The following is a 17157-nucleotide window of genomic DNA, read 5'->3' on the forward strand; positions in this document are numbered from 1 at the left end:
TATTAAGTGGCGATACGAACTTAGTGAAAGCGAAAGCCTAACTAATACGGACACCAACAAATCCTCACTCTACAGAAACAAAATACTTTCCGGGAATTCCCCGAAATAGTTAATGAATGTTACAAGAATGAATAAATAAATAATACTAAATATTGATTATTTGTTTTGACAAATAATTCTATTATCCAAACTATTTATGTCCAAAACTATTGGCTGATTACAATATTCCGCGGGCCGCAAGAATACAAGACGCGGGCCGCATGCGGCCCGCGGGCCGTTGTTTGGACAGCCCTGTTATAGACCAATAGGTTCAAACCTCGGACCAAATCGTCGGTCCAATCAAAATCTGATGTACATTATCAGAGGTAACCCAAAGTTTAAAAGTTGACACTTCCGTGTCTTCGAAAGTACGTGAAGCCTTTGTTCCTGCTACTGAATCCTCCATTGTATCAAAGTATGGCGATACTTCCAACGGATTATAAGTGACTTTATTTTAAGGGTGGATAAAGTAAACTACCTGAAATTGAGCAACGTCAACGCTATAATATCTTTACATATTCCGTTGGCAATACATAGCCGAGATGGCCCATTGGTTAGAACGCGTGCATCTTATCCGATGATTTCGGGTTCAAACCCAGGCAGGAACCACTGAATTTTCATGTGCTTAATTTGTGTTTATAATTCATCTCGTGCTCGGCGGTGAAGGAAAACATCGTGAGGAAACCTGCATATGTCTAATTTCAACGAAATTCTGCCACATGTGCATTCCGCCAACCCGCATTGGAGCAGCGTGGTGGAATATGCTCCAAACCTTCTCCTCAAAGGGAGAGGAGGCCTTTATCCCAGCAGTGGGAGCAATAGGAAAATTTACAAGCTGCTAATGCTAAAAAAAAATACATAACCTACATCGTGTAGGAGGACATCATCATCAGTAGGAATTATAGAATAGAGTACCTTTTCAACGTGATAATCAGCTTTAATGAGAGGACTTCCGGACATCATTTTCTTCCATAATGATAAAAGTGTCTTCACCGGTGTTATATCGTTACTCATTTTTGTATTGACGGTCGAGTTTAATTCTGTAAACCAAAATGAAATAGAGTTTTAGAATGTACGTTATTTATTTATTATCACACGAATATTTGAAACAGTTAAGTATTGTTATATGGTGTATGGATTGTATTTTATTACTGCTTTACGGAAGTCTTTGTAAGATTTCAGATTTATAAAATACAACAGATAATGACTCGACTCGCATAACATAATATCGATCTCGAAGAAAATATGATAACATAAAACCTTTGGTTAAATTTATTTCTATATATTTTCTTATCATTATTGATACAATATAAGTTTTATTTTCTATAAATATGATTGGGAGTCTGCATACGCTCTTGCCTCGGAAAGCACGTAAAGCCGTTGGTATTACGTCAACTCTTTCCGGTCGTGGCGGATTTGCCGTCCATTCGGGTCAATAGAGTTCACTTGTATTTGCGCACACACACCTTTGCACTGTAATAAGTCCAATGTATCTGACCGGTCTCCTTTCAGATTGGCGGCCGTAGCCGAAATCGGTTAGGACAATATCACATCATATCAAACAAAAGTAAGAGTATTTTTATAAATATACTCATATACACAGAGTTTTTGACTATTCTGTATTGTAGCTCATTATCGAGATGGCCCAGTGGTTAGAACGCGGTCATCTTAACCGATGATTTCGGGTTCAACCCAGGCAGGCCCCACTGAAATTTCATGTGCGTAATTTGTGTTTATAATTCATCTCGTGCTCGGCGGTGAAGGAAAACATCGTGAGGAAACCTGCATGTGTCTCAAATCAACGAAATTCTGCCACATGTGTATTCCGCCAACCCGCATTGGAGCAGCGTGGTGGAATATGCTCCAAGCCTTCTCCTCAAAAGGGAGAGGAGGCCTTTATCCCAGCAGTAGGACATTTAGGGGCTGCTAAAGCTAAAAAAAAAAAATTGAATTATCTAATATAGTGTGCCATTACCAAATTAGGATGTCGGAATGTGCACACGACATAAACAGGAAACACGTGAAACGACGATGTTCACAGACAGGTACCGTTAATATTAAAATTAAATTTGTCATATTGTATAAACAAAAGTTTGTTTCGTAATGTACTGAAATATTATTTCTATATAAACCCTTCTTTCACCTCTTAATCCTGCAATTATATTATCAGCGGCGTTCTTTTCCCACGCCACACGGCAATTGGCCGGCAGTTGCAGCAGTTCCGGTGAGTCGATATCGGGTAGTGCCTCCATAGCCGTTACGTAGTCCTAATGAAAGATTTTTAAGCGTTTAAATAATCTAAGAGCTGAGAGATTTTTTATTTTATGTATCAATTTTCTACGAGTTACCGAAAATGGAACAAGCTCGAAATGAGATATACGCTTATTTTTTCAACTTACAAAGTATCTCACTCGGTATCTTTTTTTTTACTTTAAATATATCAAAACTGCGAATTTTACGAAACGTTTTAATGGGGACGCCTTTAATAACGTCTCGCAAACAATTCTTCCATTCGTAATCCAAAATAATTTCGTGAATATAGTATACGGATGTCAGTGACTCTAAACGATCGTAAGATATATCAATACCGTTAAAATGCTACAGGAATAGTGAGTCTCGAGCACACACCTGCAGGCGGTCGCTGCGCGGCCAGGGAGCGGGCGGCTCGCGCAGGCAGCGCCGCGCCAGAGCGTGCAGCACGCTGCGGTCGCGCGCCCGCTCCACGCGCGCCGCGTACAACGCACCGCACAGCTCGCGCGCCGCCTCCTCGCCGCCCGCCGCCCGCGCCGCCGCCGCGCTGGCGCTCACGTCGCCCCACTCCCAGCCGTACCACTGGCTCCAACCTGCGACAGGCAGCCGTCAGCGCCGCTCGGAGCCGGGCGGGCTCTCGGGGAGAGTGGCTCACCTTGCGGGATGTAGGCGCGGCGCTCCTGCACGAGCGCGTGGAACAGCGCGAGGCCGGCGAGGTGTCGCAGCAGCGTCGCGTCCGCTCGCAGGCGCGTCCACGCACTCAGCGTGCCGCACGCGTTGCGCTTTACGCCCTCCGGTGACTGGACATAGATATTTATATTTCAAACGAGAGGTAAACGTGTGCTTTTAACTACAGAGCCTATTAGAAATTAATTAACATTTTTCTCACATGTACTTTTCTTAACTATTTTTAATACTCTTCTCCTTTTCTCTAAATCGTAAATATAAGGTTGTAGGTGATTTTAAAATAAATAATATTTAAAACTTACTTCAAGGACGACTTTGACACAGTTCGTGGATAACGTCGATGGAATGTCACGATCTTCCGCCAGTATCCATAATCGAAAATCGTCACCAAAATCGCTCGCCTAAAATGTTAAATTTATGAGTTTATATTATATTTATTGGAAATAAACAATAAAATATGTATAATGCATATTTTATAATTCCACATAAGATTTGCAGATTAATTACCGACTTATAAATACCGCAAAAATTATCGCATTTGAAGGCTTCTCATTCATACGACTAAAACTAAAGATATTTTTGTCTCACTTACTGGTCTCTCCGACAGTGACACAACGAATGATAACAGATCGCGTGTAAATGGCGAAGCACCGACTCTTATAGCGAGCCAGCTTCCACCTCGAGATGTCTCCAAAGCCGCTTCCCACACATTCATTCCTTCGTCGATGCCCACCTGAGGGCATGGAGTTATAATATTAGGTGTCGGTTTTGTTTTCCAAAAATAAAAACAGGTTTTTTGTTGTATCATGTCATAACTCAATGTTAACATTTAAGGCGAATTTGAAAAATCACCTGAACAGAAGCCGATAATCGAACGACGATTTAGGCACAATCCCAGTTTTTATACTCCACGAATTTTAATTTATTATTTTAACAGTCGGAATTCGATGATCAAATCGATTCCCTAAGCACGTTACCGTAGTGAGCGTACGCGAGTGCGCGTGCGCGTGCGCGGCCAGCACGTCGTGCGCGTGCGCCGCCAGCAGCAGCGCGGGCCGCGCGGGCTGCGACCACAGCGCCGCGCGCTGCGCCGTGTGCGCGCCCGACACCGCGCCCGCGCCTGCGCCGCACACCCGTGAGTTAAAATCTGTCTCCAAAACCAATGTCGGTAACTCGAAACACATAAGCATCGCTGCTGAGTTGTTCATGTGTTTCCGTACCTAACACTTGATCGACGAATGATACGATGGCTCGATACGTGCTCTCCGGTCGCAACGCCGCCACTGCGACGACGCACTCGAATGGTTCCAGATTTAGCTTACTCAGGATGTGTAGATCTCCCAACTTTTGAAATTCCAGCCACATGTCGGATGTCCCGAGAGAGAGGCGATTAAACAAGTTCTCATCATGAACCTGGCAATAATTCGTATTTTAGATATATTGCATAAACCTGTATCGCATGATAATTTACTTTAATGGATATGGAAAAATACCTTTATTTGTGCAACTCTTTTCACACAATCGTCTGTTATCCACTGGAATTGAGTTTTCATCGTTCTCGTGAGATCTTTATCAATTTCAATGAGATTGAAATTTCCGATAAATATTTGCCAAAGCTGTAACGATAATCAATATTTATCACCTTTAATACAGATATAGATCATTATAAAACATACAATACTTTATCTATTAATAAGAATATTACTCATAATAAGTAAATAAATAACAACCCGTGAGTATGCCTCTACTAGGCAAAGATTGATTCTGTAAGGAGTAAATTGGGGGCTGATTCCACCACATTTACACATGCAGGTATTTTTTTCACGATGTTTTTCTCCACCACTGTGTACGAATTCGAAACAACAAATTTTGCCCGAATTTAAGTTGTTTATTTTCGGGTATGGCCCACGTGTGTTTCAATAACATTCGATTATAACGAACTCACTAACTTATAAACGAACAAATAAACAATAATTGTAAGAAGAAATACCTTTTCTGGAATAAGATTGTCGTAAACCTGTCGCAACAGATGCATAACGACGATATACTTGTCTTTCTTGTGCAGGCTCAACAACACACGTTCTATGATTTTTCGCGTGAAGTACTTTACAACTTCGTCATTATTTATATTTTTCGGATTACTCTAAAATCATAAGCTGATTAATTATAATATTGCATGCATAAACTCCATTCAAGCAGCCACTTACGTGGACTTATGAGTTGCTATTTTACATGATTATATTAAACGTTAAACATCAAAAATTAATAAATACTTTTCATCATCGATTAATAATATTTAAACATAACACTCAAATGTATTAATTGGCAAAGTTTGACATACTGTACAAATAACGCTATATGTTCATATTAATATAGCACATCGATTGCAATGGAACGATAACAGTTATCGTGAAACAAATGTTCTACGCACCTCCGACCTAGCGACGGCACCGACGAAGACGTCGAGTAGCGTGTCGGGCGGCAGAGCGGTCACGAGGCGCGCCGCCAGCGCCAGCGAGGCGGCGCGCGCGGCGCTGGGCGCGTACGCCTCGCACGCGGCGCGCGTGTGCGCCTCGAGCGCGCGCGCCTCGTCCAGCGCCTGCGAGATAGTGGCGCTCGTGCTGCGCGTCTTCTCCAGCGCCGCCAGCAGGTTCGCGTCGTGCAGTATGTCCGCGTTGCCCGATAGGTCTCTTAGGAGGTTTTCCTGACAGACGTTTGAAAAATCATATCACTTTTCGTTTCACAGTTCTCCGACATTATGTGTATTAGAGATACTATCGAATGTTTTAGTAATGCAGGCTTTTTTTTCTCACCTGTAACTCGTGCTGTCGTTTCTGTAGCGTGGCCTTTGTTAGTTTAATTTCCTTCGATTTTTCTTTCATCTCTGGATTTTGTTTATAAAATGCGCCGTGTACCAGTTGATCTAGTGTTATATATACAAGCGTTACAATGTTGTTACGGTGTTGGTATACCGAGGACAAACGAGCGATATCGTCTGCGACACGTACCTACGAGTGCGTGCAGACGCGCGGTGAAGTGTAACGGCGCGAGTGCGGCGCGGCAGTGCGTGGCCACGTCGCCGGCGAGCGCGGGCCTGCGCGTGGCGAGCAGCACGCGCGCGCGCCCTCCCGCCGCTCCTCGCATAGTACTCCACCACCACTCTTCTATGCACTCCACCTCCGTTATGACTAGAGTACGACCCAGTCTAAAAAAATGATAGATGTAGGATTTCAATAATAGAAGTAGAAAAATGCCTAGAGTAAAAAGTAAATGATATAATTTGAGGCACATCGGTTCTAACTTTACTTACACAACAATGTCACTACTGCGCTTCACATTATAGCAATATCTTTTAGTAAGTACGAAATCGGTCAATTATAAAAGTGTTAAGCAAAAACATTTTTAAGTAGTCTAGAAAAATATTTTTTATAATATTGATTGATTTTGTATGTCGTATTTAATGACATCAATTCATTATATTAAACTGTTATGTAATGTATATTGAACTGTTTAAATGTAAATAATCTTAGCTTGTTATAATATATCAAATTGTTTTAAAATGCTTAAATGGAATAACAACTATAAAAAATAGTACACCAATGTTACTTTCTTGCACATTTATTTTAATTACTGGGCAATTTTAAATGTCCTCTCACATTCCTTTTTGTGTAAATAAAATCTATGTACTACTCTTTCGATGGAAAATAAACGAAAAATGTCTACCTCAACGCGAGGTGCAGCGCAGTGGCGAGACGCGGCTCGTGCTGCGGCACGAAGTCTGCGTGCGCGAGCGTGCTGCGCAGCCACACCTCCGCCTCGCCCTCCGGGTCCACTAGAAGCGGCGTCAGAGTGGACGACTGTTCCAAATACTGGAAAAATAACAAATGTAACTCTAGTTTGAATATAATTCTGCATTATGGTATATTATTTATATGTGCCGTTACGTACCAAATCGGCACAATACTCCTTATTTCTACAAATTCATATATTTTGAAAAAATAAGAGAATTTTTGACGATTAAGATACGACAAAATATATCCAATCACCTGTTCAACGAAAACGGCATTTTTGAAAGCCGATTGATCTAAAGGTAGGCCATTTGCTTCCCACTTTAATTGCTTTTCGGGAGTTGACAAGAAATTTATCAACGAGAACGACGTATCCTCGAAGTTTATCAATGAGCACCATTTTGAAAGGTAGTTCCTGAAATGCAACACCTCATTCTTAAATTATTATTGTTATATTTAATAATTGTTTTTAGTTAGAATTATCCCTATTTTCTGGACCGTCTATCGATTTATAAATGGGATAAAGATATTATAAAACAGATATTAGGTTAAATATCAAATATAAATTCCTTTTTGTAATTACCGAGCTTGCGGTTCGGTCAGGTCAGGTAGATACGTGAGATATCCAGCTGCTAAAAGAGACCGTTGATTCAATTCCAATATTTCAATCGTAATATTTTGCAGCTGCAACAAATTAATTAAGTTTAAACCGTGCGAAATTATTAGTAAATTTTATAAATGGATAAAAATTATTCGAAATAAGTAGTTTCTACAGTAGATTAAAGCTACGCATTGATATCTGGCTTCCCTCACATCATTCTCCCACGAGTCGTACTCGTGCGCGAGCCGGTCGAGCAGGTCGCTGGCGGCGCTGATGGTCTGCACGGCGGTGCTCAGTCGCAGCTCGATGGCGGCCGCCTCGCGCGTGTGTCGCCCAAGCTGCTCCTTGAGCGCCGCCACGCGCTCGTCCACGGTCGCCAGCCCGCTCGACAGAGCGGCCAGCTCGTCCTCCGCTCGCTTGAGGTTTCTATTCGGAGATCGCAGATCGCGTTAGGGGATTGGAACTACAAGCGAGGAGTCTCCGAGAAGGCGCGGGTACCCGTGCAGCTGCCGCTGTCGGTCTTGCAGAGGGCGCACGCGGGCGAGCGCGCGCGCGTAGTCGAGGTTGGCGCGCACCCAGGCGGCGAGCGGCGCGCACGCGGCGCTGGCGCGGCGCGCCGCCGCCTGCTCGAACGACGCGCCGCGCCGCTGCAGCAGGCGCTCCACCGACTGCGCCGCCTCGGGGCTGATCTGGCGCGCGTCCAGGCATCTGTGAGCGTTGACGGCCGCTCTTAGCTTATTATGGACCCTTACACTCTATGAATTATAAGTTTACTTCACGACTAGTATTCGTATAGACAAATAAGTATTCGCTGTCGGAGCCGAGGATCACGCGATAAGGAATTCCCTATATATAACTTCCTTTGATTATAAATATGAGAAGTTACCGTATATCCTCTTTGACGCCACGCTTGGAGAGAAAACTCTTCATGGAGTGCCAGGACGTGTCAGCGATTCCCATGAGGCGCAGCACGCCCTCTAGCACGTCGCGCACCACGTCGGGAGGAGCACGGAGGGAACGTACCTACCATTTTTGTATTTACTTGTATGTCATATTTTTTAAAGTATATATTTTATAATTATTTAGTGAAAGTCATGATATATTCAAATCGTAAATACTTGTGTATTATATCGTACATTATATTGAGTGAATTAATGACATTATCTTTATTTATTACGCAATAATTTACATTTTTTATTATTACTTCGAATGAATATTCAAACAGATGCAATGTAAGCTCGCGAACGATTTATCTAAGCGCCAAGAGTGCAATAGATATCATATTCGTTCCGAGTTCCATGGTATGAGATCCTTCTACAAATACGAGCTACAAATACTCCATTATTGGTGTCGGTTATGCCGAAGTGCAACATAATGAAACACTGACTTCACTCAGAGACTCGGGCTTTATGTCGCCGACCGCCGCCCGGGCCGCTGCTATGACTGGCTCCACTGAAGCTAATTCTTCTTCAATTTCTTTTTTTCTGTGAAAAAAGATCGCTTCTTTAATCATTCGTTTGTATAAAAACCTATTTGAAAGTTAGTCATAAGTATATTACTGAATTTGTAGTTTTTCATTTTCCAATTCGATATTCTTCTTCAGCTGATACATTTCCTCCTTCTTATCAGTGGTAGCCCGTACCGTGGCCCCTATCTGGTCCAGAGCTTGATTTGCTTTTGCCTGTTTCTCTGATAAAGCCACCTCTTGTTCCGCCGCCTCGTCCTGTAACGTCGCTACCTCACTACGAGCGCGACGAAGTGCTTCCACTCCAGCCTGTTTATTTAAATAAATTTATATGATTATATCGATAAAGGCGCGTATATATTGCTAACTTGTCATACATTAAACTTACACATAAGGTATCGCGCCGTTGTAGTAGGGCTTGTTTTTTGATATTGAAAATTTTGTAGTACGTCTTTATAAAATGCATATACCGAGAAGGTGTACGCACTCGCTCTGCGTCTAAGCTCTTGTATATATCAACGAACCCTTGTACTGGAATGCTTTTCATATCATCTTGAGACATTTCTAGAGCATTCTCTTTCGATAACCTAAAAATATATATTTTAAAGTCTATTTCTCATATTATATTTAGCGTTAATTATGTCATTTAGTTACAGACAGTGGTAAATTTAATAACTATAAAACACAGACATAATTTATAATCTATAAATATAACTGGAATTGATAAATAACATGAATACTAGCTGCTCAACGCGGTTTCACCTGTGTTATTGTTGTGTTAGCGAGTAACCCTAACTTCCAACACGGAGTTATATGTCATAGAATATCATCATTAATTATATAACATTCTTATTACATATAATTGTTGTAACCGAAATCACCATAATCACCGAACCAACATATTTAAGACTGGCATAAATACGTTGATTCCTCTTTTGAAAAAAAAAATAATGTGTCACAAGAAATAAACAGATTATTGCGAGGGATTGAGATATATATTTGTTGGAGAATTATTATCGAGCCTAAATTTATTTTGTCATACTGATCTATTGAATTCCTAATGAATGGGATATGTAACGCAAAAACAATAAACTATTTATCTTGATAATATGAGTGAAGATGACACCAAAAATAATTCGAAGATTATTATTACGTTTTATTATCATAAGCTCACATACATGAAATAATATTCTAATATACGTGCATAAGGTGCTAATACACTACCTCTCAACACGCAACGTGGTGCAGTGATCACACAGTGTGCAACAACGGAATGTACCTCTGTATCAGAAGTGCCGGCATGTCTTTCAAGGTTTCGTCTGACCAATGTGAGAGCCAGCATAAAAAGTTATTGTTGTATAGCAGCGGATAGGAATCTAGCAATCCGGTCAAGTTATCCTGGTCTTTGTCCAAGCAAATCATTATACCTAAGTTATTTTTCATGTCTGAAATAATGTATTAAACACTAAAATAAAATATAAATTGAATAAAGTTTTTGTATTAATGATGTTGAAGAGAAGCTAACACAAGATATGAAATAATTGATCGTTAAATATTTAAGAGATGCCATACATGTATGAAATCATAATACATATGTACTTATGAATATCACATAGCATCTCAACAGAGTTCAATAATCGCCTGCAAAGCCTTCATTTGGAGCATCACTTGAAACATTCATATTATAAAATACGTTAAAAATCACTGAAATAAATTTAAAGGAACCTGCTCAAATTCGTACTCGAAACATGTTTGCAACAATTAGCATGTCTTAAACTTACTTATAAACGTTTGTTCTGTCTGCTGCGCTGGTCCGGAGGATGGAATGATGCTCATAGGTAATGCATGTATGGAGGTGGCGCTCAAGAAGGCCTCGACACACGCCAGTAAGTCGTCCGTAACTACCGGCTCGCACAACACTATTAACGTACGGGTACCTTCACTTGCCGACGTCAACGCCTAATGAGATATTATTTATAAATTATTAAATGTCGTTGTCTATTAATAAATGAAAATCGAGTTGGTTATTTCTGTTAAGATACTACATTAAATCAAATTTATACATTTCATTTCTCATTAGTGTCCATATTTCTACCGTTACCACGTGCGACAACACCGTATGAGGTTTTGTCATGGCTATTATTACTCTATATGACTATGTAGTCGTATTTTTTAATAATTTAACCCTTCGGAGGTGAATTAATAAAAAAACTGCCTATGTTGTCGTAAACGCGCAGATCAACAGTCAAACCGAAAAACAGGCAAAAAAAAAAAAAATTATAGGACCTTTTGCGTTAATATTAATAGTTTTTTTTAATACCTTCTATATACAGATATCGATCAGTTACAGTTTTACTATATGTATAGATATACCTTTTCCAAATGAGAATATATTGACTATTGTTTATTTTGCCGTTTTCTATCTATACAATGTCACCGTTTGTCACCGTCCTTCTTTATTCTCTAAGAAACCGATTTACAAACGGCTATTCTGATGCGATGATCTCACGGTGAGACACTTCTGCGGCAAGAGCGAGCTTTGAAATAATAATATTTCGTGGAGAGTCAAGGCCACCGAGAGTGTGCGTAAGTATCGAGAGAGGCGAACGTTTTTGAAGCCGACGTGGAAGAGCGCGCCGCGGTCGAGCAGCGCCACGCGCGCGCCCGCGACGGCGCCGAGCAGCCGCGCCGCCGCGCGCCGCCCCGCGCCCGCGCCGCCCGCGCAGCTCGCGCCGCCGCCGTTCAGCTGCAACGCGTGGCCACCTCAGTGTTGCTCGCTACTTATACTCTACTGATTTATAGAAAGAGAGATCTCACTGCGAGTGCGATGACCGGAATCAAAACCGACAATTCAGCGCAGACTTCTATACCAGATTCACCGAAGCAGTTTTCGTCATCGGTCACTGAAAATTATATTATTTTAAAATAATAAACGCTTATACAATACATTTGAACATTGATCGATTACGAACATTATACAGAACATTGATCGATAATATTACCTTTATCGGAGTTTCAAACTAACCGAAACTCCCTTTGCCATTTGAGTTGCGTAACGTATATTTAATATAGTCATAGAAAACTCGCAAAGGTAATACTTTTAAAATAGTTATATAAAGTTAAATCATGGCACAGGTTTATTTAAATTACATTTTATAAAGTAAAACTTACAACACTGGTTGATTAATTTCTGAGTGTTTTCGTACCAATCCTTGTAATCCACGGCTACCAAATAAACACCATCATTGCGGAGTTTGGGTATGAAATATATATTATTGTCAGTTTTAAAATAATTTTGAGCTATTGTGATATATTCAGATTTTTCTTCATCCGTGACCAATCTATTTTTGAATATAATATTCGCCATTGCATTCAAGGCCTAGAATAAAAAAAAAACATAACATGAAAATTAACATGCGTACAAAGGATAGATGATTTCGAAAGAATAATTTAACTGATTTATAATAAGTTCAGTCTTATTCTCACGGTTGACAGCCTGTGTGTAAGGTTTAGATTAAATTACTAACTACTTAGTCATTGGTATGAATAAACAGTATCAAGACACCCATTTATATATTTACTCATTCCTTAAAAAATCAAAAGCTCGATTATTTCATTGAAAGCTAAGATATATCACTTTGGAAAAGATTAGACTACAGGAAGTGAAGAAGAATCATTTCTAAGGAAATCATTTTGCTAACTAATTTGAAGGTTTTTGTTATAAAATTTTACTACCGTGACAACTTGCTGTAAATCGTTAGGAGAAAACCATTTTATGTTTTCACACCATTGTTTGAGGTGAGACGGGTTCCATTTGTAATGAGGTTTCGAGTGGAAAGTTTTTGTTACCTGAAATTTAATGAAGTTTGCTTTTGTAAATATTTAATTTTTTATTTCAAATGAACATGTAACTTTACAAGAGTGATTCTCACCTCTTTGTACAATGATATCATATTACGAGATAAATTAAAAATATCGTTTTCCGTTATGTTTTTGGGGACACTCTCTGACAAATAGCTTCTCGATAGTTCGAGTAACTCATCATCGTCAGCCTCACTAAAAATAAACGGAAACATTTTTATTAGAAAGCGACATACTTGCCTACTTATTATCACAAAAACACTATTATAATTATTGTATTTTTTTACCAAAATAATTTAAAAATAGTTTAAAAAAGGTTTAATAAAATAAACTTACAAATGTTAAAGAATTCAAATATAAATTTAAGTATTGAGATGAACAAGATTACTAATATGAACCGCGAATCGAAGTTAAGGTCAGCTATGGCTACGTTTCATTATGTTTGTGCATTGCCACTCCTAATTTTACTCCCTCAAGGGGTGAATTAAAAAAAGTAGCCTGTGTCCTTTCCCGGGACTAAAACTGTTTCCAAACCAAACTTCATCTTAATCGGTTCAGCGGATTAATCGTAAAGAGATAGCAGATAGTGTTACTTTCGACTAGACTGAGAAAGGTTATCGAGGGTCAATTGTATTGCGAAAATGATTTTAGACGAAAAATTTGGTTGTTCAGTTCTTTTGAATCATGATCAGGCTAATAATAGTCGTCGTGTTGTATTAATAAACAATCCAAGACAGCGTCTCACGGCAGGTGCACGTGCGCGAGCGCGGCGGCGAGACGCGCGCGCGGCGGCTGCTCGGCCGTGCACAGCACGCGCACGCGCCCCGTCGGCTGCCACTGCGGCGCGCCCTCCTCGCGCCACCAGAACCCGTGCTGCTGTATCACCTGACACCGAGCGAACCCCGCGACAGAATTATAGAGGGGCGATACATATTTTTCAGATATAGCTTGTCTTTGCGGTGCGGCGGAACAATAAATTTATGAAAATATATCCCTCAGATAACCTCTTTAACATCATCATCGCTCCTCAATACATAATGAAATATTAAAAAGAATGCTACCACTGACACGCTTAATCTAAAATTTGACTTACTAGCCACCCGTTTCAATCCCACATAGACAAAATAACTGTTATAACCTAGGCCTTAAAATAATAACAACATTGACACGATTCGTTGGTAAGTTTTGTTTGTTTGTTGATTTGATCGTGACTAAGGTTTTTAACATATGACAGTGGCGTACCTGCAGCAGGAAGGAGTGCACCGGCGAGGAACCCCAGGCGTCGCAGCGCGCGCGGTGCAGCGCCCGCACCAGCAGCACGGGCCCCGCGCCCCGCCCCGCCCCCCGCCCCGCGCCGCCAACGGCATTCTTCTGTTACACACATAATATTTATGTTAAAATCACCTAATTATAAGGTAACGTGCCTTGTACATAAGCTGATGCGTACTTCTTTTTCCCTACTAGTAGTAGTACAGATATATCGATCTCGCAGTTTCATAAGACGGAGATAGTTATTAGAATAATAATTTTAAACAAATATTTTATTTCATTCATATTTTAATGTACACTTCATTTATTGTATTTAATCCTCAACTTCGCAAACTAAAATGCATATAATCATTTTACCCGCTTTAGCTCTGCAATGATGTCCGTCGGTTCTAGGTTTGGAGTGCAGTTGATTGTTATTATAGTAGAGTTGGATTCCCTTAAAACATATTCGGCTAAAAGACTGAAAAAAAAAAATTTTTTTTCATTTTACTATGATTTGTTTTCATCGACTTAACACCTTTACTATGATTTTACAAATGGACGTTAAAAACTTTTTTTAATTTTACTAAGATAGCTTTTTTTTTAAGTTAAAAATATAATAAACAATAAACGTCAATAATAACTTACAAATAAAGCGTAAAATCTGTTTGTATTACTTGTCTTTGAAAATATTATTGATTATTTTTCTTTTACTATTAATTTTGAAGCGGGGCCTACAAATATAAAATAAAATCCATTGTACTACATCTTCAGCTAGTCTCTATAGATGTTCTCACGTCTTGGCGCTCGCCTCCGGTCCGATGATGACGACGTGCGCAGCGGCGTGCGCGGCGGCGCGCAGGGCGGGCTCGCACGCCCGCACGCGCGCGCTGCGCAGCACGCCCTCCGCCCACTCCGCGCCTACCCCCGCGCCGCCTGCCACGCCACCCGCCGCGCCGCCTGCCGCGAGCGGCATCTCCAGCTACACGAATATAATTTAAAATAAGAATTATTATATTATATAAGCAAATAAAAAATATTAAAACATTAGTAGTATCAGAAGTGACTAATATTTAATTTTGCTTTTGTTATCATGTGAATATTTCAAGGATTTTTTAGCATTTAAACATACCTCCTCATAGAAACTGTCGATTGCGCTTTGTTTTATGATTCCCATAGTACTGAGTTGTACTGCTGACCAAACCATATCCTCTGCACTTTGCGGATTATTTTTGAACGTAATTTCTTGTGCTATATATTCGAAGTTCGATAATATTTGTCTCACCTAAAACAATGTCTTGAATTTTAGTTATCCATTTAATTAAATTTGAATAATAATGTCATTAAAATATGTTGTCATCATAAGAAGAACAAATTAATCTAATTAATTTACCAAAGACATGTGACAATCTTTCGTTGTGACGTCAGCTTGATGTACAGTCAGCCACTTTAGACACTTGTTTAAGGTTAGATTCAAAAATGGAATAGCTGATTTTGCAGTATCATTATCAAATTCCTTGCTTTGTACCCATCTATCTAAAATTTCTTGCGAGCAATGGTTTTCGTTACTGTAAAACAATAAAAATAACAATAATAATAAAATAAAATATTAATAAGTATTGACAGTCCTTATTAGGACACCTTTTAAATAATAAATGAAAATTAATAGTATTTTGAGCGTGCGTGCGAGCGTGAGCATTGGTGAGTTTTTTTTGTTGCTTCTGCTAGAATCTATGAATACTCAAAATGGTTAAGCCGGTCTCAAACGACATTTCTGCAAGCGCTACTGTTTAATAGCATATTTTGAATCACTACGACTAAGGGCAATAATTCAAAAGAAGGTGCTGTATTCACATTATAATACGACTCACGTAATAACATAATAAATATTATACCTAAACAATATTATTCCCATTCTCGAAATTGTCGCAGGCGAAGCGTATTCCAAGCTGTGCGTCTCGAAGATGAAGTTAACGTTTTGTCCAAACTGAACTCGCCAGCCCGACGGCAGTGTTAGGAGGCGGTTGTCGTCGAGTACGGAGTTGAGAGCTTCAATCCATTCCGGATCTATGTCGCCGTCACACACGACCCACGACCATACGTCTGAATGAACATTAACCGAATTCAAACGATAAGCAGATTCTTTGCAACCTCCATAAGTCTTACTGTACGCAATTATTTTAGAATACAAACATTGTATTTAATCTTTGTTCAATGTGGTTATCTATGTAATTTTATACTTATGGGGACTTATTAAGGTCCTAAGTATATAAAATAGTAAATTACTGTCTTTGTTAATAAGTACTTTTATAGGTTAATGTAATCAGTTTTGGCAATCACTTTTAAGTTTACAAATTCAAAGCAATGTCAGTATCACAGCAAGTCGATATCTCGGGTACCTTCCGGTTGGTTGGCCACTTCGAGCGCGACGGTTGAAATGACGCCGTCGGTCCACTGGCGCGTGTCGAGCTCGATGTGTCCGAGCAGCCAGCTGCGGGACATCGCTTTTGGGCATATTACGTATTCCACTATGTTTTTACCTTGCTGCGTCAGCGCCTGAAACATTGATAAAAAGAAAATTAAAAAAAAATAAGATAGCATCTCGGAACGCCCGACAGAAGTGAGGAGTCTGCCTACCGCTGTCGTATGCGTAAGAGAAAGGGAAGCCAGACAGACTGGCGGCGAATCGCGTTACGTAACGAAGCGGTTTACCCTTCTATAAGAAGTTATATAATTGAATAAAAATTATATAATGAAGAAGTAGTTGCAAAAATGTAATAGTTTTAAGTAACAGAAACATACTAAGACATGGTTATTAAAAATTAAAGTCTTAAAGACAAACTTAAACACTTACACTTTTTAATATTTGCCGAATAGTGCTTTTACCGGATCCTGGAGGACCCACAATCGCTACACCCATTCGTTGTTGTAACTGTTCATAGAGCTCCATGCATTTTCGAATCTACAAATATTTAAAATGATCATATTACATTGATATATGTAGTCATCAGTTAGTGTACTAACGAATCTAAATGATCATAAGTGACTATTTAATATTGACTCGCACCTGAAACTCGTTATTCACCAGACCGAGCCGACCGACCGTATCCTCGAGCGCTATATAGAGAGGATCTGTAGCCGATTCCTTTTCCGGTACTTCAGCGAAAACCATGGCCAAAATATTTTCAAAACTGAAAAGTCAATCATTATATGAATTA

General features: G+C 39.9%; 2 protein-coding genes across 2 annotated transcripts; both read right to left on the bottom strand.

The window, feature by feature from the left end:
- Window positions 1-217: 217 nt before the first annotated feature.
- LOC125077989 (cytoplasmic dynein 2 heavy chain 1-like) lies at window positions 218-11466 on the bottom strand. Its single transcript, XM_047690123.1, has 25 exons — window positions 11439-11466; window positions 10612-10789; window positions 10055-10275; window positions 9219-9417; window positions 8925-9139; window positions 8753-8849; window positions 8252-8388; window positions 7864-8073; window positions 7578-7791; window positions 7348-7448; window positions 7023-7179; window positions 6700-6845; window positions 5985-6181; window positions 5790-5899; window positions 5408-5680; window positions 4967-5119; window positions 4470-4592; window positions 4197-4389; window positions 3954-4096; window positions 3569-3709; window positions 3279-3377; window positions 2945-3089; window positions 2668-2882; window positions 2183-2306; window positions 218-291 (listed from the first exon to the last, which is right to left on the bottom strand). The coding sequence occupies exons 4-25, from the start codon at window positions 9390-9392 to the stop codon at window positions 218-220; spliced, it is 3441 nt and encodes a 1146-aa protein (XP_047546079.1). The 5' UTR covers window positions 9393-9417; window positions 10055-10275; window positions 10612-10789; window positions 11439-11466.
- On the bottom strand, window positions 10082-17150 carry LOC125077990 (cytoplasmic dynein 2 heavy chain 1-like). Its single transcript, XM_047690124.1, has 17 exons — window positions 17007-17150; window positions 16794-16901; window positions 16339-16495; window positions 15835-16042; window positions 15333-15507; window positions 15072-15224; window positions 14737-14921; window positions 14318-14420; window positions 13934-14062; window positions 13437-13576; window positions 12763-12886; window positions 12566-12679; window positions 12002-12209; window positions 11648-11733; window positions 11340-11576; window positions 10612-10789; window positions 10082-10275 (listed from the first exon to the last, which is right to left on the bottom strand). The coding sequence occupies exons 1-17, from the start codon at window positions 17109-17111 to the stop codon at window positions 10082-10084; spliced, it is 2604 nt and encodes an 867-aa protein (XP_047546080.1). The 5' UTR covers window positions 17112-17150.
- Window positions 17151-17157: the final 7 nt, after the last annotated feature.

Source organism: Vanessa atalanta, chromosome 4, assembly GCF_905147765.1.
Source record: "Vanessa atalanta chromosome 4, ilVanAtal1.2, whole genome shotgun sequence".
Taxonomy (NCBI): domain Eukaryota; kingdom Metazoa; phylum Arthropoda; class Insecta; order Lepidoptera; family Nymphalidae; genus Vanessa; species Vanessa atalanta.

What these genes read in the sequence shown, in the direction of transcription:
- LOC125077989 (XM_047690123.1), bottom strand. Translation starts at nt 9,392, where the DNA reads ATGTCTCAAGATGATATGAAAAGCATTCCAGTACAAGGGTTCGTTGAT. An exon ending in CCGCGCCTACATCCCGCAAG is followed by an intron (nt 2,883 to 2,944) that starts GTGAGCCACTCT and finishes TGCCTGTCGCAG; the next exon opens with GTTGGAGCCAGTGGTACGGC. An exon ending in CGCGCAGCGACCGCCTGCAG is followed by an intron (nt 2,307 to 2,667) that starts GTGTGTGCTCGA and finishes ATCTTTCATTAG; the next exon opens with GACTACGTAACGGCTATGGA.
- LOC125077990 (XM_047690124.1), bottom strand. Translation starts at nt 17,111, where the DNA reads ATGGTTTTCGCTGAAGTACCGGAAAAGGAATCGGCTACAGATCCTCTC. An exon ending in TGATATCATTGTACAAAGAG is followed by an intron (nt 12,680 to 12,762) that starts GTGAGAATCACT and finishes ATTAAATTTCAG; the next exon opens with GTAACAAAAACTTTCCACTC. An exon ending in ATTTACAGCAAGTTGTCACG is followed by an intron (nt 12,210 to 12,565) that starts GTAGTAAAATTT and finishes TTTTTATTCTAG; the next exon opens with GCCTTGAATGCAATGGCGAA.